The 26,544-nt window shown below is 49.1% G+C and overlaps 1 protein-coding gene across 2 annotated transcripts in view; it reads left to right on the top strand.

Annotated features, from left to right (window-relative positions):
• LOC142769191 (uncharacterized) overlaps positions 1-26,544 on the top strand; it is a 91,771-nt gene that overhangs the window by 7,839 nt on the left and 57,388 nt on the right. For both annotated transcript variants that reach the window (XM_075872195.1, XM_075872196.1), the window contains exons 3-4: positions 6,960-7,141; positions 11,548-11,668. In XM_075872195.1, coding sequence (XP_075728310.1) covers positions 6,960-7,141; positions 11,548-11,668 — 303 coding nt within the window. The remainder of the gene's footprint in view (positions 1-6,959; positions 7,142-11,547; positions 11,669-26,544) is intronic.

The raw sequence follows: 26,544 nt of genomic DNA, 5'->3' as shown, positions 1-26,544 counted from the left end.
TCGAAGAGGCCGTCCGGTGTTATAAACGCTGTCTTCTCTCGGTCTCTTTCGTCGACTTCGATTTGCTGATAGCCAGTCTTGAGGTCCATTGACGAAAAGTACTTGGCGTTATGGAGCCGATCAAGTGCGTCATCTATTCGTGGGAGAGGATACACGTCCTTTCTTGTGATTTTGTTCAGGCGGCGATAATCGACGCAGAAATGTAGGGTCCCATCCTTTTTCTTCACTAACACCATGGGGGACGCCCACGGACTCTTGGACGGCTGGATGATGTCATCCCGCAGCATTTCATCAACTTGTCTCTTCATGGCCTCACGTTCTCGCGTCGAAACCCTGTACGGACTCTGACGGAGTGGTGTCGCATTTTCTTCGGTTATGATGCGATGTTTCGCGATTGGGGTCTGCCGAATTTTTAATGGCGATGAAAAGCAATCTTCGTATTGCAGAAGCAGGGCCTTCAGCTATTCTTGCTTATGTTTCAGAAGTCTGGGATTGACGTCAAAAGCTGTGGGAGGGGCTTTGTTCCTATGAGCAGGTTCCGCAGAATCGGCGAGGGAGAAAGCACTGGTGCCGTCCACAATTTCTTCGATGTATGCGACCGTTGTTCCTTTGTTCACATTTTTGTATTCATTGCTGAAATTCGTGAGCATAACCGTTGCCTTGCCTCCCCGCAGCTCTGCAATTCCTCTTGTGACGCAAATATTTCGGGTGACCAACAGATGCTGACTGCCTTCGACGACGCCTTCCAAGTCCGGTGATTTAGGAGCGCCGACTGAAATAATGACGCTGGAGCGAGGCAGAATGGTGGCTTGTTCCTCCAGCACATTCAAGGCATGGTTTCCTGACGGCGTGCACGGCGGTAGTGCTTCTTCTGTGGATAACGTTATCGACTTTGTTCTTAGGTTGATGACAGCACCATGGAGGCATAAGAAGTCCATACCAAGGATGACATCTCTCGAGCAACGCTGTAGGACTACGAAGTCTGTAGGATAAATACGGCCGTTAATGGTGACTCTCGCTGTGCAGATTCCTGAGGGCGTTACGAGATGACCTCCGGCTGTGCAGATTTCAGGGCCTTCCCAAGCTGTCCTAACTTTCTTTAACTTCGCGGCGAATAACCCCCTGATGACAAAATAGTCGGCTCCAGTATCGACGAGAGCGGTCACACTGTGGCCGTCGATAAGAACGTCGAGGTCACTAGTTCGCCATCTCGCATTACAGTTAGGGCGTGGCATCGGGTTATGGCTGCGTCGGTTTGTTCCGCTGCTTCCATGTTGCATCGTCAGGCCACCTTCGGTAAGTGAGCTTTCGCCGTCAGGGCTTTGCCTGGTTGGCGTTGTGTTTGGAAAGCTCCGTCGCGGCGCCGTTGCGTCGAAGTATCTTCGGTAGTTCGTCGCACAGCAACCGCACCTCTATTGGTTGCTGCCCTTAGTTTCCCGGATACGGGCTAGGAGACCGGCCCCGCGTTGGGCCAGAGTACTGCCGGGAGTGCGGTGACATGCGGCCGCTGGGCGATGGCGAACGAGAAGGACTTCGTGGTGTCTATTGAGTTCCTGTCAGGTAGTCGACGATGTCACGTGGCCGTTCTCCTGGCTGCGGACGCGGTGCATTGACGGCGAAGCCACGCAGTCCCATCTGTCGGTATTGGCAACGGTGGTATGTGTGCCCGGTTTTGCCGCAGTGGTAGCAGAGCGGGCGGTTGTCAGGTCCACGCCAAACGTCCGTTCTCCTCGGCGCTGTGCGCTGGCTCCCTGGCGAATGGTAGGACGTCGGTGGAGGTGGTGGCGGCGGTGGCGTCTGGCGACGGAATAGCGACGAGGCGGCGTTTTGGAATGTACGGGGAGGAGCGTTGTGGCGCACTGCAGCGGCGTAGCTCATAGTTTCTGGCTCGGGCAGCGGTGTTTGCCGAATTCGAAGCGATTGCCAAACTTCTCGCACAATGTCGGCGATCGAATCCACTTGAGACTGCGCCGAAGGTAACAGCTTGCGCAGCTCTTCTCGCACGATCGCTCGGATCGTTTCACGCAGGTCTTCGGAGTCACTGGCTTGAGCAGCAGCACATTCTGGAATCAGGCGACGATTATGCTGTCTGGTGCGCATGTCCAGGGTTTTTTCGATAGTGGTCGCCTCGGATACAAATTCTTACACAGTGTTCGGTGGATTCCTCATTAGTCCCGCGAAGAGCTCCTGTTTGACCCCTCGCATGAGAAAACGAACTTTCTTCTCCTCCGGCATGTCTGGGTCAGCGTGACGGAATAGGCGGGTCATCTCCTCTGTGAAAATTGCAACCTTTTCATTTGGTAGCTAAACCCGGGTCTCTAGTAGAGCAGCGGCCCTCTTTTTGCGAGCGACGCTCGCGAACGTTTGCAGGAATGCGCCGCAGAAGACATCCCACGTTCGGAGCGGGGACTCCCGATCCTCAAGCCAGGTCCTTGCGGTGTCTTCCAGGTACAAGTACACACGACGGAGCTTTTCTTCGTTGTCCCAGTGGTTGAGGGCGGCCACTTGATCGTATGTTTGTAGCCAGGTTTCCAGGTCTTCAAACGATGACCCATGGTTTTTTGGGTTGATGAATGACGATCGCGGGCTGGGACGCTCCGGTTGTCATTGTCGTTGCAGTCGAGGTCATGGCTTTGGTCTTCCGCGCCTTGTCTTCTAGAAGCCTGTACTCCGGTGGGAGACCTTGCTGTCGGCGGCTTGTTCGCCGCTCAGGTTCAACGTCCGTGTCTTCTTTGCCGCTTGGGCTGGGGTTGCGGCTTGAAGGGGGCGTCGGGAACATCAAAGATGCAACACCTCCACCAAATGTCACGGGGTCGTGACGTGGCCGAAGGCAGGAGACTTTGTGTTAGAATTTAACTGTTTATTTGGGCGAACCTGTGCCCGGTAAACGGAAAGTCCGATTACAGTAGCAGTCTTAGACTGATAGCGGCGAACGGAGCGTCGGCCGTCTATCAACTACTGACAAGCAGCGAAGTGCGTCGGCATTTATACTCTTGCCATCGAATGTTCTAGCGTTATCGCTGGCGGTGGCGTAGATTCCAGAATAATCTGTACAGTTCGCATAGTAGGCGTGATCTTATCGAAATGATCTGCTAAAGTCCGGAAGCTTCTCGAAAACTGCACGCGCGTTTTGCGCTGAGAATTGTGTAGTGTTTTAGGGCGATAACAAAACTTGAGAAATGGAACGTGGCAATATGTCGGTGCTCTACAAGTTATATTTTTCTTAAAATAGCATAACATTTAGCCAAATTTGGTATGCTGCATTGCGTCTTGGAGTAATATTCAAACTGGCGAGAACAATATTTCCGAGACATAAAAAATAGGTATTTTCGCACGGTAACGAAAGAGTTCAGGTCGTATGCTTGCTGTCTTGCTCAGTCATTGAAGCATTGTCCTGTTGGTCTTATGTGTCGTTGACACCTTTCCACGTGTGGATATCTCATACACAACATCAGAATGGTATTCAGTGAACCTATTCTCGTGACGAATGTTGCATGATCAGCTATTCCTGTTGCTGTTTAGCACACACACTTTCAAAAGCTTGCAAGGGGTGGAAAACAACAAACTGATATCATATGTGGTCGCTATTTTCTTTAAATTGTGAGGTACCCTATGTATGTATATAATAACATGCAAAGGTGTTGGATCAGTCTGTTTTTCTTAAGGTCCTGTTTTCTTGAACTTTACTTTCTGCATGACGGTTTTGCAAACAGGTATGATGACGCTGTTAGGATATCCAGCATCTTTTAATCTTTTTTGTCAAACTGACCTCACTCTTGTACTCACACGACTTATTCATTTATTTATTTGAAATTCGTTACAGGCCTCTTGGGCATTGTGTAAGGGGCCCTGAATACACATGGTGGCAATTCCTCTTTTCAGAAGAACTGGCTAACCTCTGTGTCCTTCCTCATTTATTCCTCCTCCTCCTCTTTTCAGATGTGAAGAAGCGCTCTGACTCATGCATATAGTGTCCTACATACGTACATCCATACGAACGTGCTGCAGGTGTTGGAGTGGTGCCAAGTAGGCCACGCCGCTGCTATGTGTTGATGCCATGCTCCCCCAGCACGCTTCTCTCGCAAGTGCGCGCTGACGCCACTCTTTTTCTCACCCCCTGGCAGCGCCTGCAGCTGCGAGCTCCTCTACACGCTTGCAACAAACTTCTCTCTCGCTTCACCCTCTCCACTGCCCGCATTGCTCGACCGCACGCCGAGTGGAAACACTTTTTTGCTCGTTTATCTACGGACACTACCCAGAGTTTTGCTTCAAACCATTCTTCAAGCACCTACGTCAACGCCCGTTTCAGCTGGGTCATCGGCGTGTGCATCACTGCTGCTTCAGGGAGATGTTCCAATTTTTTATTAACTTTGAATGCCCACTGTTGTAAGGAAGGGCATTCTTAGCGCTCCTGGGCTGATAGCACCATAAAGTTTGTGCGTTATCAGAAAACGAAAGGCAAACATCTAAGTACTGTATGCAGTTGTCTCTAAACTATTCAAATGTGAATTTGATACCCCTGTCACACGGTCACTTAAAAGTCTTTTAAGTAAGCGGTCTTTTTCCGAAAAGGAGTTCCTGACAGTAGACACACGGCACAGAGCGAACTCCTTTTCAGAAGCGGTCTTTTTCGTAAACGGAGTTCGTCGATCTCTTTTACGGCTCTGAATGAGTAGCCTCGAAACCAGTGGGCGCCAGCAATTTTCGAGGGGTGGAAAAAAAAAAAGAGTGAATGCTTATTTTTCTGTCACCAAAACCCTCTGTAAAAACAAATTTCATATCCTGCAGAAGGTGTAATCAACTCTTTCAATGGTTATTTCCTTTTCTACTCTCGTAAGCAGCTACAACGCGTCGGCAATATCACGTGGTGACGCTCGGTCTCGTGCCGCGCTGTTTTGCACAAGCGAGGAAAGCGTGGCAGTCGTGTGTTTGCCTGTCATTCAAGTGGTCAAGCTTGTATAGGGCAATGCCGACTCGCTTCTCAGGAGTGATGGTTTCACGCATGCTGGTGCACTGTATTTCGAGCTCACTGCGCAAGCTCTCCACAATGAAACGAAAGGTGGACGGGTACACTCGAAAAGATTGCTTGAAGTTCTGCTCACTGAGGTGAAGTACAATTCCCTCGAATCACCTCTCGTTTCGTCTGAAGGCCCAGATCGATCGCAGGCTTTCTCCGACAGCTTCAGTGCGCGCAGCAAGGAATTGCTGAACAGCAGTTGCTGCTTGATCCTCCCCTTGGTGGCTTTTGCAGCGTCTGCCTTGCTTTCCAGAGCGAAAAGGCAGGCCGTGAGACTTGCGATCTTCGCTTTTTCTTCCGTACGGTCGCCCATGACGTGTCGAGAGCAGTCGAGAGCAGCGAAAAACAAATACGGTAAATAAAAGCCCAGTGGTGCCAGATGGACTTGTGCACGTCGCTAGTTATGGGAATGCTTCCTTAACTAGTGCAACAAACTTTCACATTGGTGTTTCTTCATCTCTTATTCTTAAATTTATTTGAAGAAACGAGCAGTGCAACAAGTCTTTAATTTGCACATCGTGATACATCGTTTAGTTTTCATTGCTTCTCTTTTAACTGCTAGCGCCACGCTTTCGCTAGCGTCTTCGAACGAAAACACTGAAAGGAGATCGTTGCTGCCGTGTGTCTGCGTCGCAACACCTCTTGGTTAAAAGTCTTTCAACTTCGTAAAAAGACCGCTTACTATAAAGACTTTTTGCGCGCCCGTGTTACACAGGTATGAGCCCCCAGGAGTGCTCTTCAAAGTGTTAAGCCCATCCTCAATCTTGTCAATTAAAACACATTTGCCCAGCTTTTGCAACAAGCACAAATTGTCAGAGTTCATGCCTAACTTGTCTTGAAAATATAATTCCTATTATCAAAACATTTTCTCACAGCAGAAATAAGGCCATCACATGGAATAGAGTAATAATGTTCCTCACCGTTTATTAGAAATTCCACCACAGCGCAATGAAACCATTCCTTTAGTTTTTGGACCAGCTCGGAGAAGCTTCTTACGAAAGAACAGATCTTCAAATGTCAACTTTTTCAAATTGCCGTGAAGAAATCTTCCTACATGTTTCTGCCACGACGTTCTCTCCGAAATGATGACTTAATACACTATCGCTTCTCTTTTCTGAGAGAGTATTCTTTTCTGAGTTAAGAATGTGATTTATAGTCGCACATGTGCTGTCGCCCATCAGCCCTGTTCTTGCGCTCTGTATAAATGTGGTCGTAACACCTTCAATAAATTCAATTGACAGTCAGCACTCTTTTCTGTCCATATTGTTTTCTCCTACCATTGTCACACTGTTACTACAATACGACTACAATGAATGAACTCGCCTGAATTGAGCTCTTGTTGCATGGAGTTGTTCTGCTACACGGCAGTTCTGATTGACTGCTGAGCGGTCCAGGCGCTTCTTAGTAAAACTGTACGGTTGCAGATCTAAATTGTTATTGTCGTGTCACCGAAAAATTTATACATTCACTTGAAAGTACAGACGTGTAATTAATTCTTGTTTAAAAGTTTCAATGAATTGTTTGCATGCGGTTAGAAGTACTATTTTGTGTCTTGTAAGTTGCTGTGCAGTAAAACAGTGGCGAGCTTGACATGGCAAGACAGCATGATGACCATGAGCACATTGCTGTTGTCTAGAGCTTGTGAAGTTTGCACCTTTCAAGTGGCCAAAATACTTGATTGAATAATATGTAGCACTAAAACGTGCTGCTATGAAAGCATACTCTTTTGATATGCATTTCTAATCACGAGTAGAGCCCACTTTGAACGAGAAGGGCATGTTCATGCTGCGTCCGATTCTGTTGCTCAAAGGCTATCGAATTTTGGATTGACCATTGACTTAATGGGCCCTGTAACGCCCCATGCGGCCTGTGCCACGCCATCAAATCAAGACACTACCGGTTATAAGGCACTTGGCCATTGCTTTCTTTTCGTGTTTTTCAGCTTGGAACAGTTTGACGGAAGGAGCACACTCCACGGCGGACGATGTCATTGTGGTCGAACCTGAGGAGGTTATGTTCGAGACTGGTGCGCCTGATAATGAAAAGACCGAGGTGGCGACGCAGCTCGCAGAAAAGGAACCATCAGATCAGCACTCGGGTCTGAAGAGAAAGCGCAGTGACGAGGTAGGCAGTGTGAATAACTTCATAGATGGCTTATGGGGCTCAATTTCCCGGGGCAACTGAGGCTATGGGAGATGCCTTAATTGGGGACCTTGGGTAATTTCGACCATCTGGTGTTCTTCGAATGACTACTGAACTAAAATATGAAGAAAAAATGACGAAATCTTTAAAATTCCGCTAGGGATTCTTCCACAAACTGTGGTGCGAATTGCCTGATGCATGATTGTTCGGCTAGATTTGAAGATGCGCTAAATATAGACATACTCTTGTACACTGTGTTAAAATTCTGATATGAATATTTTCTTGTTCATTTGCACTGTATAACGAAGTCACTGCTTCTTGTATTTAGTTGTTGTCTACCAATAGTCTGAGTGAATTGACATGGGATTTTGAATGTTATTACTTTTCTTGAATATCATGTTCATTATGCCCCCTGTAATGACTCGTATAGTGGGGTTGACAGTATTGAAAATAAATAAATAAGCAGAACTTTATATTATAATATGTGGGGATTTACATTCTAAAACCTCGATATGATTATGAGAAATGCTGTGGTGTGGGGACTCTGGAAATTCGGACCATCTAGTGTTCTTTAGCATGCACTGACATTGCACAGGACACAGGCCTCAACCATTTTGCCTCCACTGAAATGCGACCACTGCTGCTGGGATCGCACCCACTATCTTCAGCTCGGCAGCAGAGCACTGTAGCCACTGATCCACTGTGCTGGACCAACAAGAAAAATTTAGTTAACATGGTTTTTTAACAGGCCACTGTACTTTTGGAGTGTTGTCAGTGCGTGGGGTTGGGCGTTGATGGCTGTGACGTTGATTGTCCCCATGGCGTATACAGGGTGCATGCTTGCCTGTCCTGCTCTTTCCCTTTCTCATATCTGCTTTACATCCCGCTCTTCCTTTTTCTCAGAGGCGCTGAGGCGTGCCGCACTCTTCAGAGGCTTTATGCCACCCAGGAGCATTGGTTGCTGCTCAAGTGGTTCGTTCTGGTTCTGTGAACTGTGATGGGTGCGGAGCAAGTTGAGAGATGCGTGCGACACCTGGAAAGGCTAGCCCGTTTCCAGGGGCATTAACCTATTAATCATTTTACATTTTTATGGTGTTTTTATCTCTAAAGTTTTTCATGTTTCATTTTTCAGTTTTTCATTTTTTTCATGTTTATATCAAATATTCGGCATTGAAAAAGCATGTTCTGATTGTCAAAAAAAAGCAGAAGTATACGTTAAGTCAAATTTAACGAAGTTTATTGTCTCATTGTATACTAATATCTGTCACAGTTTGCAAAATATTCTCATTTTCAATGAACAGGCTGATCTGATGAGTCAAGTAATCAAAGTGAACTTCGGTCTCTCAATAATTATCGCCTGAAGAGTCGTGCAATGAAGAAAGACGTCTTTTGCGTGACGATGAACCTGCGATGTGTTGCCTTCACTGGACAACATTTTCTACGCATTAGCCGCAAAAAAATGTGAAATTGCTGTTCAAATAGAAGATCTTGCTCAGCAAATGCTGTCATTTGGGAAGCAATGCAAGGCTTAGAAACAAGTGAGTCTCGTTGAGAACACTCACGATGAGATGTTATCTCAAGTTGATAAGCCACCCTTGTACTAAGCTGTTTGGACACATTTTCGCAAGGACAAGCTCGGCTTCTCCAAAACGATTCAGGAGTGAAGCGTATCAAAATCGTCACGTCCTCTAGTTCACAGAGTGGTTGCTAAATGCGACAGTATGTGAAAAATGCATTAAATTTATTACTTTCCCCAAGTTCCTGCTTAAATTGAAGGTTGTCTCTATGAATTTCACTACCTAATCTTTCAGTTTGAAAGAAAATCTCAACAGTAAAGAGCTTGTTCGTGATGACATATGGGGCTTTATGGCGCAAGGGCCAGTGATGATGACTCAAGAGTGCCAGGCTTGTTTAGTAGTCTCTGAATTCTTTCAATTGTGTGTAAAAAAAAAATAAGTGTTTTTCATAGGTTCCTCTGAGTCCCTTTTCTCTGAAGTAACAACTGCACGTAATATTTTATGTAATACATGAATGTATAGCTATATAGATGAACATTTAATGCGTACAAATTGCAATGACAAGATATATGTTGTGCAAACAATCTAAATTGTCAGTGTCAAGATTGCAGTACAAACTGAACATAGTAGGTAAGGATGTGCGTCTGTCTACCAAGGAAAATTCGGCAGATCTCACGTAGCTTGATCCCACATTATGCAAAGCATGTAGGAGGAAGGTGACCTTGTCATAATTTTGCAATTGAGCGACTTGTCATGAAATGGTGCTAAATACATGTGCAGATGTTGCACACATAGACATACGTTGAACAGTTGTAGATGCTTACGTTACCAATTGTTTGCGCATTGGTGCCAACAGGAACATGAGTATTAGCAACACCAGAAAGAATGAGCTGATGTCTAGCGCAGATGCTCGTGAAGATGGTAGCCCCTAGACACTGCTACATAAATCAACTTTAGCGAATGTCACCTAACTACTATTCTACAATTGACGTTAGCTCGACGAGACAGCTGTATGATAGGAGTATATATGTAATATTTATGAAATTGAAAAGCGAGCACTGTAACCACAGTTGACGTTTCACAAACATTTCGCTCTCTTTGAAAAGTAGTTCCGAGATCTGGCGTGGCTCTCTGGCAGAATAATTTATTGCCACGCAAAATGCTTGGGTGCGATTCCTGCGGGACCATGATATTTATTGTCTGCGTTCCTTGGGTCAACACTGCTGATGTCAGCTTTTTCTTAATGCTGATATGTTAAAATTAACCATGTATGTTCTCGCCGTTCCTGGGTAGACACTAAGTTTCAATCACCTGTGGCACGTACTCGCATACCAGTGGCACATACCTGCCGGCGGGTACATGCCACAGTTCAACGGGAAGTGTTTGACGACATACGTGACAGGATTTTGAGAAAATTCAAGTCTTGAGTAGCATGTCATATTCATCAAATCATCATACCCGCCAATTCTAATTTTCGTTGACGTCAAGGTCAAGCGGCTAGATAGATAGACTGGCAGACAGACAGACAGACAGACAGATAAACAGATAGATAGACAGATAGATAGACAGACAGACAGATAGATGACAAAAGTGCCTCCTATATGAAAAGAAAGGATTCGCATTTAAAAATATAGCAGAAATTAGAAGATGTACTGGTGCCCTGCCCTGCGTCTGGGGGCTCACGTGACTGCCTGTTTAAGTTAGGGTCAACAAAATTAATATGGGAGTGTAAAAGGCTTTGTCCATTATAACTGTCTGGCCGAAACATGAATAATGTGAAAATACCACTGCATACGACATCAAACCCTTTCCTTCAGGCACGTGTGACACATACTCGTATATCACAAGCTGCGGTGTGTGTGGGTATGTGCCACAGGTGTTCGACAGTATATATATGTACCAAGGAACGGCGAGAGCAGACACTGGTAGTTTAAATGCGAGAGCCTTAAGAAAAACTGACATCGGCAGCATTGACCTGATGAATGCAAGGAATGAATGTCATGGCCCCAGCAGGAATCGAAACCAGGCATTCCGTGTAACAATTAAGTTTTCTACCACAGAGCTAGGCCAGGTCTTAGAACTGCTTCGGGAAAGACCCAGTGCAGGCATAATGTTGCTAAAATGCGAATTGCAGTTGCAGTGCTGCCAATCCAACTCTATAAACATTACATTACGAAAATGGTAGAGGCAGTATTGAGTTAACGTCGATTGTAGTTAAGAGCCATTCACTAAAGTTGTTCTATGCAGCACTATCCACGGCTACCACTCTCGCAAGCATGAGCACTGCATTTCAGCTTACTGTTTCTGGCATTTCGTAATGCCCATGTTGCTCCTGCCATCGTTACGCAAGTGGTAACTGGTCATATAAAACATATGTGCCTTTTCAACATATGTCTGTACGTATAACTTTGGTACATATGATTAGCCTCTGACGAAGGCCGTGCCACGGCCGAAACGTACGCCCATGAAGGAATTGCTTGCTTTCTCGTAAGTGTACCAACCTCTTTTTCTCGTAAGTGTACCAGTTTCTCTCTATATATATATAGAGAGAGAGAGAGGGAGAGAGGAAGAGAAGAGACACAACTAAGCGGTTGTCTTAATTTTATTTCCAATGGTTTCGACCGGGGGGCCGGTCTTTGTCGGGGTAAACCTCAGGGTAAACTCTGACGAAGACTGGACCACCGCTCGAAAACGCCGGAAATAAAATTAAGACAACCGCTAAATTGTGTCTCTTCTCTTCCCAAGTACGTTTGGTTCATCGCAAAAACTTCACACACTCACACACACACAAACACACACACACACACACATTCTTATAAGATGAGTAAGAAGTTACATCCTTGATCCAAGTGTTTCTTTGGTTTTGTGCAGGATGCTTCCACTTCAAATGCATCCAGTTCGCAAAGCAAGGATTTCTTGCAGAAAGTCGAGACTCTAGAGCACGAGAACAGCGAGCTGAAAAAGCTACTGCTTGAGCAAAACAAGCTTACCAGTGAGTGTTTCGCCGCTTGTAACCCGCTTATAAAGTGCGATACCTCAGAGGTTTTTACTGGAGCGAATATTCCGAGACTCGTATGCTGTAGTTCCGATTTTGCTTTTAATGATCCTAAGGCTCTGCACGTAGACTACCACCCGAATGGGCATGCAAAAAGTCATCAAAACTGTTTCAGGACCCCTTTGAAATGTGGGGCTGCCTCAAAAGGTAGGTGATCATTTCGCTGTACTCTGAACAGTTTTATTGCACTGCTGGCCTAATAAGCTGTGAAGAGGTTTATTAGCCGTTAAAGACAGCGATGAGACAGCGTGAAGGACCGTCCGTCGATCGGCACAGCAACGAACGAAGCACGAGCCGGGCTTTGGCGATGCTGCTTGCTGCAGGCACATCTTCTCAATCGCCCCCGCTGAAAAAGGAGCCATCCTGGCGACCTAAGAAGTTTCAGGGAGAGGCTCATGATACAGTTTTAGGCGGGAAACATGGACGATGTCACGTGCACGCTGGCGCATGTCATCCGATCGGGAAACTGGCCCAATTAGGTAATTAACCGGAGAAGTTTTCTCTAAAACTATGTAAGGCCTCTTGTACCTGGGGACAAGTTTTGATGAGAGTCCCGGAGTTTGGTATGGGATGGCAAGCCACACGAGAGACCCTAGGGCATAGCTGGGATCCGGAAGAGAAGTGCAACGGTTTTCTTTCTGGCGTTGCTGCTCGTCCGAGGTGAACGCACGGGCGAGCTGGCGGCACTCTTCGGCTTGTCGAGCAGCATCGGAGATAGGTGGACATTCAGAAGCATCAGGACGGTAGGGAAGTAGAGTATCGATTGTATGGGAAGGGTCACGTCCATAAAGAAGAAAGAAAGGTGAAAATCCCGTGGTTTTTTGTACTGCAGTATTATAGGCGAATGTGACGTATGGGAGAACACGGTCCCAGTTGCTATGATTAGATGCCACGTACATTGAGAGCATATCACCCAGCGTGCGGTTAAACCGTTCCGTTAGCCCATTAGTCTGCGGGTGGTATGCTGTCGTTTTCCGATGAATGACGTGGCATTCCAAAAGCAGAGCTTCGACGACCTCGGAGAGGAAAGCGCGGCCTCTGTCACTAAAGAGCTCTTGAGGTGCGCCATGTCGAAGGATAAAGCGACGTAAAATGAAAGAGGCGACATCCTGAGCGGTAGCGCTCGGTAAAGCGGCTGTTTTGGTGTAGCGTGTTAGATGGTCGACGGCCACTATAATCCACGGATTGCCATCTGGTGTCAATGGAAGGGGGCCGTAGAGGTCAACGCCGACGTGATCAAATGGCTTGGCAAGGCACGGAAATGGCTGCAATTCGCCAGTTGCACATAGCGGTGTTGATTTGCGTCGCTAGCAGTCAGGACAGCACTGCACAAATTTGCGTACAAAATTGTACATGCCGCGCCAGTAATAGCGATGGTGAAGGCGTTCATATGTTTTGAACACCTTTGCGTGGCCACATTGTGGATCGTCGTGAAGAGAGGCGCATACCTGTGATCGTAAAGTGCGTGGAATGACCAGTAGCCACCGGCGGCCATCAGGAGCGTAGTTGCGTTGATGAAGAAGTTGATCGCGGATGGCAAAATGGAAAGCTTGACGTCGGAGGGATCGAGATACCGGAAGGTTGGGCGTACCGGATAGATATTCGAGAAGAGATGCGATCCACGGGTCACGACGTTGTTCCGTGGCAATTGAGTTAAGATTTAACGATGACAAGGTCTGGAGGCACGTGTTTCCGCACGTCGGATCTGGTGGCAAAGGTGAGCGGGACAGGGCATCAGCGTCAGAGTGTTTGCGTCTGCAGCGGTATACGACGCGAATGTCGGACTCCTGGATGCGGAGTGCCCATCGCACAAGGCGGCCAGAAGGGTCTTTCAGCGTGGAGAGCCAGCAAAGCGCGTGGTGATCAGTTACTAGATCGAACGGGCGGCCGTATAAGTACGGCCGGAAATTTCCAAGCTCCCACACCAGAGCCAAACACTCTTTTTCTGTCACGCCGTAATTAGTTTCGACTTTCGTCCGAGTGCGACTAGCATAGGCTACAAAGTATTCTGAATAGCCGGGTTTTCGTTGAGCAAGGACAGCGCCTAGCCCGACGCCGCTGGCGTTGGTGTGCACTTCTGTAGGAGCCGTCGCGTCGAAGTGGCGAACAATAGGTGGGGAAGTGAGCAGACGGCGCAGAGTAGTGAAGGCAACGTCACATGCAGGAGACCAGGAGGAAAGGTTCACGTCACCGCAAAGAAGCTGGGTTAATGGTGACATGATGGATGCAACATTGCGAACAAAGCGCCGGAAATTAGAGCATAGGCCTACAGAACTCTGAAGTTCTTTTATGGTCGTCGGCTTGGGAAATTCTGCGACTGCTCGAAGTTTTGCTGGGTCAGGTAATACGCCGTGCTTCGACACGATGTGGCCTAGGATGACGAGCTCGCGTGCAGCGAAGCGGCATTTTTTCAGGTTAAGCTGCAGGCCAGCGTTGGTCAGACAAGTCAAAACGTGCCTGAGGCGAAGGAGGTGCGTAGGAAAGTGGTGCGAGAATACCACGACATTGTCGAGGTAGCAGAGGCACAGATTCGACTTGAGGCCATGTAGCGTATTATCCTTAAGTCGTTCAAACGTGGCGGGTGCGTTACAAAGCCCAAAGGGCATGACGTTAAACTCCTATAGTCCGTCAGGTGTAATAAATGCAGTTTTTTGGCGATCGGCTTCAGCCATTGGAACTTGCCAGTAGCCAGACCGCAAATCTAGCGACGAGAACAAGTCCGCTCCGTGAAGGGTGTCAATGGCGTCATCAATGCGCGGCAAAGGATATACGTCCTTGCGGGTTATCTTATTCAAACGAGGATAGTCCACCCAAAATCGGATAGATTCGTCTTTCTTACGCACCAGGACGACAGGAGACGCCCAGGGACTCTGAGATGGTCGAATGACGTCTCTACGAAGCATATCTTCGACTTGATCGTTGATGACGCGGCGCTCTTCAGTGGAGACATGGTATGGTCTTTGACGCAGTGGCTGGTGTAGGCCGGTGTCAACATGATGCTTGACTTGCGACGTGTGGCCTAGTTGAGGGGTCGACACATCGAAAGACTTCCGGAACTCATGCAGAAGATCAAGCAGGTCGGCATGTTCGGTGGGAGTGAGGGTGTCGGCGATGGCGCTGGAAAACGTATCCTCGGACGACTCCTCGAGGGCCGACAGTGATTTTGGGTGGTCGCGGTAGTCATCCGGGACATCAACCAAAGACGAAGGGTCGAGATCCTGCACGCGGCCGAGACATTCCCCCGCAAGCAAAGTGACAGGTGTGGAAAGCGGGTTGAGTATGAACATATTGCTTCTTCGGGCGGCAAAGTCAATCGTTGCGAAAGGCAGCGGCAGAGCTCGACGACTCGTGAAGATATTGGAAGGCATAAAAAAGACTGTAGCATCAGTTTAGGCGTGGCATGAAACTGGAACAAGTGCGAAATTTTCAGGTGGAATATAGATATTGTGACAGGGCGAGATCTAGGCTTACAGGATAGCGTCCACAGAGAATCGGCAGCCGAACAAGACGGCTGAGTTGCCTCTCATGCAAGCGCCTAACGCACAGGCGTCTTCTTCATCTTCACAAAGTGTCACGCTTGCTCCTGTTGATGATGATCCGTAACATCACTCTTCTGCGGCGGAAGCGCCATCACGGCGCTCAGTACGGCGGCGACGAACGAGCAGGGTGATACAGTTTGAGTCTGGAAACGTGTACAACGTCCGTCTGGAGTGAGGGGGTCGAAGAGGCATTGTTTAGGGGTGCGATCTCGTAGCTCACGTCACTAAGTTGTCGTAACACTTTGTAGGGGCCATGGTAGTGTGATAGTACCTTCTCTGATAAGCCGACTTGGCGGTTTGTTATCCAGAGAAGTACCAGAGACCCTTGCGAGAAGTGCACGCTTTGGTGGCGGCTGTCATAGCGGTCTTTTTGGTGCGCTTGCAACAAGTGCAGCCGATCACGGGCAAGCAGACGGGCTGCATGGGCTGGAGAAACGACATCGCTGGCGTACTCAGTAGACAAGGGGGCAGCCGAAGGAAGGACCGTGTCAAATGGTAATGCTGGATGTCGGCCAAATAGCAAATAAAACGGCGAATAACTAGCTGTGTCGTGCCGTGAAGAACTGTACGCAAACGTGACAAAGGGGAGTGCTTTTTCCCAGTCACGGTGATCTGGCGAAACGTACATTGACAGCATTTGCGTCAGTGTTCGGTTCAGACGCTCGGTCAATCCATTTGTCTGTGGATGATAAGTGGTGGTAAGCTTACGCTCAGTGGAGCAGGCGCGGAGAATGTCATCCACAACACGTGAAAGGAAGTACCTTCCTCGATCAGTAAGCAGCTGCCGCGGAGCGCCGTGATGAAGAATGACTTTATACAAGAGAAAGTCACCGACGTCAGTGGAACAGCTTGTCGGCAGTGCTTTAGTGATAGCAAAGCATGTGGCGTAGTCTGTGGCGACTGCAACCCATTTATTTCCAGAGGTGGACGTAGGCAACGGGCCCAACAGGTCAAGGCCAACACGGAAGAATGGTTCCGTCGGTATGTCAATGGGCTGTAGGAGGCCAGTTGGCAGCGGTCGCAAGCAGTGACGTAGCGAACCACAGAACGATACAATCCGGGCCAGAAAAAGCGATGTTGCACACGATTGTAGGAACGAAAGACGCCTAGGTGACCGGCTGTAGGTACGTCATGTAGTTAGTCGAGAACGCTGGTACGCAGGTGATGGGGAAGCACGAGTAGTAATTCCGGGCCATCAGCGTTGAAGCTGCGACGGTACAGAATGTTGTCGTGCAGTTTGAACAGGCGAATGGAATGGTCTGTTGGAGCAGAGGTCAGACGCTCGATGATGGAGAGTAACGACGGGTAACGTCGTTGTTCGGTGGAGATATCACCCAAAGCGTGGATGGAGAGAATGCAGGGGTCTGAATCAAGGTCTGTCAAGTCGGGCGTTTCAACCGGATAACGTGACAAACAGTCTGCGTCTGTGTGCAGGCGTCCCGACTTGTAGTGGACCACGAATGAGTATTCTTGCAGACGTAGCGCTCAGCGACCGAGACGTCTAGATGGGTCCCTTAGCGATGACAGCCAGCAAAGAGCGTGATGGTCCGTAACAACGGAAAAAGTTCGGCCATACATGTAAGGCCTGAATTTCGCCACGACCCACACTAAAGCTAGGCATTCACGCTCAGTGATGGAGAACTTTTATTCGGCAGGTTAAAGAAGACGACTGGCATAAGCAATCACGCAATCCTTCCCCTGCTGTCGTTGGCCAAGGACCGCTCCAATTCCATGGCCACTGGCATCGGACCGAAGCTCTGTAGGTGATGCAGGGTCGAAATGGGCCAGTATTGGTGGCGTAGTAAGCAGATGGATAAGAGCCGAAAAGGCGTCCGCTTGCTCTGTGCCCCATGCGAAGGGAACATTCTTCTTTAAGAGATCAGTAAGCGGTCGAGCGATGTTGGCGAAGTTGTGGACAAATCGACGAAAATAACAACATAGCCCTACAAAACTTTGGACGTCCTTTGTTGAGCGTGGTTCAGGAAATTGTTGTACTGCTCGCACCTTGTCGGGATCTGGTTGAACACCAGCGGCACTGACAAGGTGGCCGAGTATGGCAATTTGGCGACGTTCGAAATGGCATTTTGCAGAATTGAGCTGGAGAGCAGCTCTTCGAAAAACATCCAGAACGGCTGACAGACGTGTTATATGGCTGTCAAAGGTAGGTAAAAAGATGATGACATCGTTCAAGTAACATAAGCAGATGGACCACTTATATCCTCAGAAAAAGGAGTCCGTCATGCGCTCGAAAGTCGCCGGCGCATTACACAGTCCAAACGGCATGACTTTGAACTGGTAGAGGCCGTCGGGCGTAACGAAAGCGGTTTTTTCACGATCCATGGGGTCAACAGAAATTTGCCAATAGCCGGACCGAAGGTCGATAGACGAAAAGTATTGGGCCCCATGGAGGCAATCGAAGGCGTCATCAATCCGAGGCAAAGGGTAGACATCTTTTTTGGGTCGCTTTGTTTAAATGGCGATAGTCCACGCAAAAGCGTCAGCTGCCATCCCTCTTCTCAACGAGCACGACTGGGGAGGCCCAGGGGCTGGATGATGGTTCTATTACGTCTTTAGTAATCATTTTGTCCACTTCATTCTGAACTAGTTGGCGTTCCTTGTGAGATACGCGATATGGACGCCGCCGTATAGGACTGGCATCACCAGTGTTGATTCGGTGAGTCACTGCAGTTGTTTGGCTGAGAGGGCGGTGGTCAAAGTCGAAAATGTCTCTATATGATAGTAGCAGACTATGGAGGCTGGCAGCTTGCGCTGCAGTGAAGTCGGGAGCAATCATCTTGTTAATGTCATCGGCAGGCAGAGTGTAATTGCGGCCAAGACAGGGGGATGTAGTATCGGTGTCCAAACCAGTAACGTTGCAGCTGTCAAGTGAAGATAGGGTGGCCAAAGACATGTCTTGCGGAATAACTTGAGTCAAGAGACTCACGTTGAGTAGTGGTATAACCACTGTACTATTAGCGACGGCGACAACAGTGTGAGCAAGGGCGACGTCTCGCGCCATCAGTACGTCGACTATAGGAGTGACAAGGTAGTCACCTTCGTGCACATGACGTGAGCACGACAAACTGACATTTGTAGGAGCTTGTGGAAGCAAGTGAACGTGGTGACGAGAGCATAAACGGGGAGAATAGTCAGCTGGAAAATCGGCAAGCTGCGGCAGCTCAAGATGAAGAGCACCAGTGGCACAATCAATGAGCGCAGAATGACGTGACAGGAAGTCCAAACCAAGTATTAGGTCATGAAGACACATTTCAATGACGGCAAACTGAACTAATGTAGGATGACCGGCAATGGACACACGGGCCGTGCACATCCCTTGAACGTCAGGGGTCCTCCCATCAGCGACACGAAGTGTGCGGGAAGCGGCAGGCGTGAGCACTTTATGTAGGCGTCGGCGAAGGTTCGCGCTCATTACAGAAATGTGCGCTCCAGTATCTATAAGGGCAGAAATAGCCACACGGTCAACGTCTAACAAACTTTGTCTCGTCTGAAACGTGAAGAGAGGATTTGTGGAGGGAGTCGAAAATGCAGCGTCATCTCCGGGTGCTGCACCGTTTAGTTTTCCGGGTAGGCAGGAGCGGCGTTGAGTGGGGACAACGGCCTGCGAGTCTGTGGTGAGCGAAACGACTGGCGACGTCCTGGAGGCGAACGCGACTGACGACCATGTGGTGACGGAGATCGGCTGTTGAACCTTCTGTAGTTGTTTGGCGGAGAAGGCTGCGTGGCAGATGCGAAGCGGGTGCTGTCCTGTCCGTAGTGAAGTTGAGATGAAGTCCGAGGTGGCGGGGACCAGCGGTAATTGCAGTAACGGATGACATGACCGATACGGTGGCAATGAAAACAAATTGGTCAATTGTCGACGGTGCTCCACGCAGCAGGGTCGCGAGATCGGGCCGTAAACTGCTGCTCGTGATAGGATGAAGGTGGACGCTATGGAGCTCGCTGCGGGCTGGGCAAAGCGCACACCGAGGGAATACCTATGCTGGCGAGGTCTTGGCGGACGATTGCTTGAACCACGTTAGCAGTGAGTGGGGTCGTGTCACTTGCAGCGGTGTGAGCCGGAGCAGAGGCAATGGCTTCAAGTTCGCGCCGTACAATTTGGGTCACCTGATCCGATGAATCTAGAGGTGGCGGCTGTGTTCTTGCACGGTCTTCGCAAGACGACATTGCAGCCGTATTCGGAAGGCGGGTAAACATGCTTTCAATCCGCCGGCTCTTCGCTTGTTCAAAGCGTTGACATTATTTTATGATGGCGTCCACTGTAGAAAAATTTTTGCAGATGAGGAGGTTGAATGCGTCATCCGCAATCCCTTTAAGAATATGTCCGACCTTGTCAGCCTCCAGCATCTCGGCATTGGCTTTGCGACATAACGATAACACATTTATATAAGAGACGTAAGACTCGGTTGAGGTCTGCGCCCGAGACGCGAACATTTTGTTCGCGGCCATTTTTCTTCCAATCGGCTTTCCGAGCAGGTCCAACATTTTCTCCCTGCACACTGCCCAACTCCCAAGTTCTGTTTCATGGTTCTCATACCACGATTTGGCGGTTCTCCTAACATAGAATAACATGTTCACCAGCATAAGAGTCGGGCCTCTTCGGTATCGAGTACTCACACGTTCGTACTCTGCCAGCCAATCTTCAACGTCAACTTCATCTGGATCGCCAGAACCGCTGAACGTGCCAGGATCTCGTGGGGGTTCGAGCACGAAGGTTGTGGTCGCAGAAGGAGATGTGGTTACCGCATCATCTCCGGCTGCAGGAACACCAGGAGCAGATGCAGACGCCGTACTTTTCGTCGTCGTTGTGGAATGACCCTTCAAACGACAGCCGCTGCGAAGTTCCGTTGCCAGGCGGTTACCCAGCAGCTCCACCAAATGTGACGGGGCGAGATCTAGGCTTATAGGATAGCGTCCACAGAGAATCGGCAGCCGAACAAGATGGCTGAGTTGTCTCTCGCGCAAGCGCCTAACGCACAGGCGTCTTCTTCATCTTCGCAAAGTGTCAAGCTTGCTCCTGTCGATGATGCACCGTAACAATATCTTCATGCACGAACAACTTCGGCGGCTGATGAAGAGCGTCAAGTAATGGGACATCAGAAAAGGGTAAAAACTCAACTTCAGCGCGTGCTCAGTCGATGACGGCATTATGGCAGGATAGGAAGTCCCATACGAGGATGACGTCATGCGAACAGACAGCGAGGACAATAAACTTCACAATGTAAACAGTGCCTTCGATGGACACTCTTGCTGTGCAGGCTGTGAGAGGCGTTACTTGCTGTGCATTTGCGGTGTGGAGTGACAGTCCCGTAAGCGACGTCGTGACTTCACGTAATACACGGCAGACATTAGCGGCAATAACAGAAACAGTGGCGCCAGTGTCCACAAGGGCGAAAGTACAATAACTTTCTCAACAGTTACTGCGACCACGTTAGCAGGAGAGGGGCGAGGGCTTAGACAGTTCGAAAATCGCGCAGTTCTTGCCTCTTGAACTGCGATGCTTAGTTTTCCTGGTCAGAAGGTCTCTGCCGGCGACGCATGGGAGAGGGCGATCGCCAACGAGGAGAGGGTGCGCGCGGTGTCACGAAGTCGAGGTCGTTGGGAGGGGCGTAGCGAGGTGACGCGACCGGCCCGTATTGTGCAAAGGGTTGGCTGCCGGGTTGCGACGATTGGACATAGTCGCCGAACGTCTGAGGTCGGCGGCGGCAGTAGTGGGCAACGTGTCTGGGAGTGAAGCAGGCGTAGCATATCGGTTGGTTATCCGGCGTTCTCCAAAGATTGGCGACTGGTGGTGCCGCCCAAGGTGCAGTATAAGCAGCCGTGTGTGCGGGCTGTGAGCGCGAGGTGTAGGGAGGTTGCGGAAGCCTACGCACAGCGTCTGCATATCTGAACGGCGCTGCTATAGGCTACATCTCTTGCGAACAGGCGACAGGAGAAGCCACAGGCTGCGCTGCATACGTTAGGGGTGCGGCCACAGGCTGCACGACTGGCGGATAGGCGACAAGAGGGCCTACCGGCTGCGCGACACGCTGGCAGTGAACACGACTGGATAGAGGCGGCTTGTGGTGCGCAAGAGGAACAGCTTGGGCACATATTCCGAAATAGCAGTGCGAAGCGGGGCAGGTAGACGGGTGGTGGTCTCGTGAGTGAAGGGCACTAGGGAAAGTTGGCGGGCGACTTCCTCAAGTACGAAGGCTTGAACTTGCTGAAGCAATGGTGAATTGTCAGGCAGGGTGTCGAAACTGGACAGTGACTCACCACCATGCTGAGAATGCCAAATCAGAGTGCGTTGCTTCTTCAACTCGTCGTAGCTCTGACACAAGCTCACGACTTCGGAAACTGTGCTCGGATTTCTTGCCAAGAGCATTTGAAATGCGCCGTCATCGATGCCCTTCAAAATGTGTTTGACCTTGTCAGATTCGGGCATGGTGCCATACGCACGTCGACAAAGATCGATGACGTCCTCAATATAGCTGGTAAAGGTCTCGCCAGTCTGCTAAGCAGACGAGCAAGCGCTGTTCTGCCCGCTGCTTGCGTACAGCCGGCCGACCCAACACTTCAGCACATGACGTCTTGAAGACGCTTCATGTGGGGATGTTGTGTTTGTGGTTGTTGAACCACAATTCGGCGACGCCAGTGAGATAAAATATGACGTGGCCCAGCTTGTCGGCTTCATCCCACTTATTGTTGGTGCTCACCAGTTCGTAGTGCTCAAGCCAGTCTTCGACGTCGGTCCCATCCGCACCGCTGAAGACCTTCGAGTCCTGTAGCCTAGGATGGCCAGGGCAGTTGAACTGGGGCGAAGGCGCCGATGTAGTGGCGTTGTCAGTCATGACAGGTGGTAGCGTGCGGCTTCGCAGCTCCAGGGTGTAGTAACGGGGATCAACAGCACCTTCCACCAAATGTGAAGAGGTTTATTAGCCGTTAAAGACAGCGATGAGACAGCGTGAAGAACCGTCCAGCGATCGACACAGCAACGAATGAAGCACGAGCCGAGAGAGCCGGTCGTTGGCGATGCTGCTTGCTGCAGGCACATCTTCTTCTTCACAAAGCTATTACTTTAGATTTTTTTGTAAAGCAACTGGCAGGAACAGCGTACGCAGACATCAAGAAAGCAGTGTTATCGGTATGTGACGAGATCATTGGTGCTTATTATAATGAGAGTTCTGTGCAATTATGGTGTTTGGGATTCGGAAGGGGCGTGATATGACGCAGACTTTCTTTCTGTAAATTGCAAATGGGTAGCATCTGCGCTCTATTGATCTACTCAGTGTTTGTAAATAGTGGAAGGTGCCACCATCATTAATTAGGCACTTGTAATGACATCCCAATGCATAGGCTACGCCCAGCCCAAGGCTCACCACTTTCCTTTGTGATCACCTGACAACTGGTGCAGCAGCTGTAGAGCTGCCTCCGAGCACCGGGCGGCGGGCCACTTCCTGCGCGTTTGGAAGGGACAGCTGGGCGGCCATGATAGAAGAAGTTTTAGTGGCACCGAGAAGGACTCTGAAATGAACGTGTAAAAATTTTGTTGATTTGCAACTCTGAGAACCTCGTCAAAACATCAGGCATCCTAACTCCACGAACGCTACTTATTTTCGAAATGTGGTCAACATTGCTGCGGTGCCAGTCATATGTGTACATCTTGAAGTGCCAACTACTGCAATAAATGACCCCCTAGCACAGCAAGGCACACCTAGTTACGATATAAAAATGCCTGGAGTAAAACTACAAGCAAAACCATAAACAAATGTGCCAGATTAGTTATTCATGCAGATGTGAAGGGTGGCCTCAATGACACTTTCATCGGCGATGGGGCAGAGATGACCAGTTGTATAAAAAATTCCACAAGTACATGCGCCTTAAAGGGCCACTCACCAGGCCCCGTGCCAAATTTTAGTTAGACACTGAAAGTGGCAGGGTGTCCGTTGAGTAACATTTTGCCACAAAAATTGTTTAAATCTGTTCATCACAAGCAGAGAAAATGTTTTTTTTTGACGCGGCGCGAAACGAAGATGAGAGGAGGCGAGCTAGAAACCCTTGCCCCTCCTCCACGTAGCCTTCGCAAGCCAAATCTCTTCTCCACCCTCTCAGGCATCCAACCAAGATGTCACGTGCGCATGACGTGCCCAAACAAGTCCAACCCCTGAGCACGCGAGCGGCGTTGCTTTGTTGACCAGTGTTATTTTGTGGTCTTCTGCCTGTTTCTGCGGGATGGTTTGGAAATTCTGGCTTAAACGTGATAGAATAGATGAGCACAACGAGTGCTCGAACGCGTAGGAGCGTTCCATGGCGGTCGTCTGCTCGATGCACTGACAGCGGGTACACGAATGCATGGGAAACGCCGACACATTAGCCTTGCATCCATTGCGATTCACGGGAGAAAAATAGAAAAAAGACGCTCACATTCCCTTATTGCATCTCATTATTTATCTAGACCTTTATTAATCTCCCCAAGCAATAAATCACATAAACTACGCATGCCGTGTTAAATAATTTTCACCATGTCACGTGCCACTGTTTACAATATCAGAGCAGAGTTAGCTACATAGAGGACCAACGTCACTGCATTGCCGTGCACGTAGGGCCATTCATATTAGCACGTCATCATTCTCTGGGCATGCGCCAGCAGACGGGAGGGGGAGCAGCGTTCATCTTGAAATTTGACCCATTTGCACGGCACGTAGCGTTGCAAATTTCGGCAGACGTGATCATGAACGCCTCCTATACGCATCGCGTTTGTCAGCTCAAAATTGTCAAACCTGGTGAGTGGCCCTTTAAAGAAAGACGCCGACAGCCGTCGACACGACAAGCCGCTTTCCTGTCTGCCGCATTTCAAATGTTTTTGGTCGATTATGTCTTTATGATCAATCTAAAAAGAGTGCGAGGGAGTGTCTGAAGTTGCCAGGATTACCCGGACACCAGATTCACCCCGGTGGGTCCACATTTACGCATTTGATTTGGGCTTTTGTGTTTGCGTCACATTGGCGGCAAGCTAGGCCTCGCCCCTTGTGGGTCTAGCTCGGCGAAGTATATACCCACCGTTTGCGCCAGGCGTGAAATGCAAATGGCTTCTACATCCGATGGAATGGACAGCTCGACGGAAGATCCACAAGCAACGTTGGGTGTTTCATCCACATCTGGCGAACAAGAGATCGCAACATACGAAGACATGGTTTCGCCGCGGACAGCACGAGTTCGAAAGTGGTGAGCAGCCGGAAAACAAAGAAGAAGGAAGGCGCCGAAACAACTGCACGACTTATGCCGCAAGAAAACCATCCAAGCAGTGGACAGGTGAGCTCCTCTCGAACGCCTCCTAACATTATGAATCGTGTGCTCAGAGCCTTACCCATGCCACATTTACCGGAAGACAACATCAAGATAGTGTTTCGCCCGAAGAGTGGCTTGAACATACAAAAGGTCGGACTTATCTTGGTGAGCAAAGCTCTTCTAACAGCAGCAAATCTTTCAGTTCAGACAACGGAGGAAATTATTTTTCCCAACATTGTACAGAATATCATGATGGTGAGCACGCCGTTTAGAGAAAATGCAGATAAGTATACGAGCATAGGGGCTATTCAGATAGCCGGAAAAAAGTACGAAGTAAGCACTTACGAAGCTGCCCTAAGCGACACCTGCAAAGGGGTAATTCAACACATCGACACTGCTGACGAACATAATACGATTGAAAGAAACATCGTGAATGCCCGCAAAACCTTGGCACTGGCGGCGAAAAGAATCAAGAATTCAGGATCAGTGATCGTTGTGTTTGATGGACTTCGCATCCTGAACTTCGTCAGATATGGACCCACTTTGGTACCCTGCTACTTATATCGCAGACACGTGCACATATGCTACATATGGGGGAAACTTGGCCATCGTGTGGACGTTTGCCCTGACCTGGGCTCCACCAAATGCAGAGGCTGCGGAATTTCCAACCCAACATCATCTCATGTGTGCAATCTGCAATACAAGCTGTGCGGTGGCTTGCACATGATGCCGGACAAGGTGTGCTCGAAATCCTATCTCGTCTTGTATGTAGTGCGTGCACGACGACAATGAGCACGGTTGGAGCAACAAGGTCCGGTAGAGCTGGAGGAAGACAATCAACAGACAGAGCGAGGTCGATCTACGTCGAAGACGTTGACACGCAGCCATTCCCGCTCTCGATCGCGAAGCCGCACACCTGTGAGGACATCGACCACAAGCAGGAGTCGCTCAGGATCACAGGTGCGTTTCGCGGGAAAGAACAATGAAGACAGCATATAGGCGGATAAAGTCAGAGGCACCACGAGGACTAAGCCAAAGGAAAGCCATGAGTTCTATAACACTGATAAAGAACGGATAGCTATGTTAGAACAGTAGTTGAAGAGAGCTTAAAGTGGCCTATACCAAGATAATCCACGAGTTATCCGAAGCCTGTAAAGCAAACAGCTGTATACCAATGAGCACTCCTGAACCAGCAACCGATATAAAAACTCTCCAAGCACTTGAGATTGTGAGACAGGGAGAACGCCGTGAAGAATCCCCTGCTCCAAAGAAGTGAGCTGTAACGCAACCACGAATGGTTGTGCGGTCACACGTCAAGGACGCCATCGACGCCATGAGCAAAAATATGGGACTAATGAAAGAGAGCATAATGTGAATGAATGAGAAAATGGACAAGTTTAACACGAGACTTCGAAAAATAGAAATGTATATGAACAACACGGTAGTACCAGCCATGCAGACGAAGTCACAGCACATCCGTGTTGTTGTCAGTGAAGTGCGCGAGTCAAGTGATTTCTTAATTTTGGGCGGCAAGATGGGCTACTGAATGTGTGTTACCTGTACCAGTACGGAAAACAATGGCGATTGAAAAGAAGAAAAGCCTCAAGAAAATCGCAGAAAAACATCCAAAACCATGGCATCGAAGAAGAAGGAAGAGGAAGAATCGTGCTGGTGCTTGGAAGAACGCGGCTAGGGTGCGGCATGCGAGCTCATCGGGTGCAGGTACCGAGGTGTCAAGGCATCCACCTAGCCAGCAACGACAATCACGGGGTCCTGGTGACCATTCAACCACCACCGAGTCTATTGACGAGTTCCTGGCGAGGCCTGGTTCCGGTGTTCGAACAGAAGACAGCGCTGCAGATGACGTCGTCTGCTGAGAGCGGCAGCGCGCCGTCGGTCTACGGGCCCAAGCTTGTGCACTCCCACAACGGCGGCTTCCTCCCTGGACTGTTGATAGGCGTGAACCGCTGCTGAGCCGTACCTGTC

The sequence above is a fragment of the Rhipicephalus microplus genome, chromosome 8 (genome assembly GCF_043290135.1).
Source record: "Rhipicephalus microplus isolate Deutch F79 chromosome 8, USDA_Rmic, whole genome shotgun sequence".
NCBI classification, from domain to species: domain Eukaryota; kingdom Metazoa; phylum Arthropoda; class Arachnida; order Ixodida; family Ixodidae; genus Rhipicephalus; species Rhipicephalus microplus.
The sequence above is the reverse complement of the archived record's forward strand: the minus strand, read 5'-3'. Positions and strand labels throughout refer to the sequence as shown.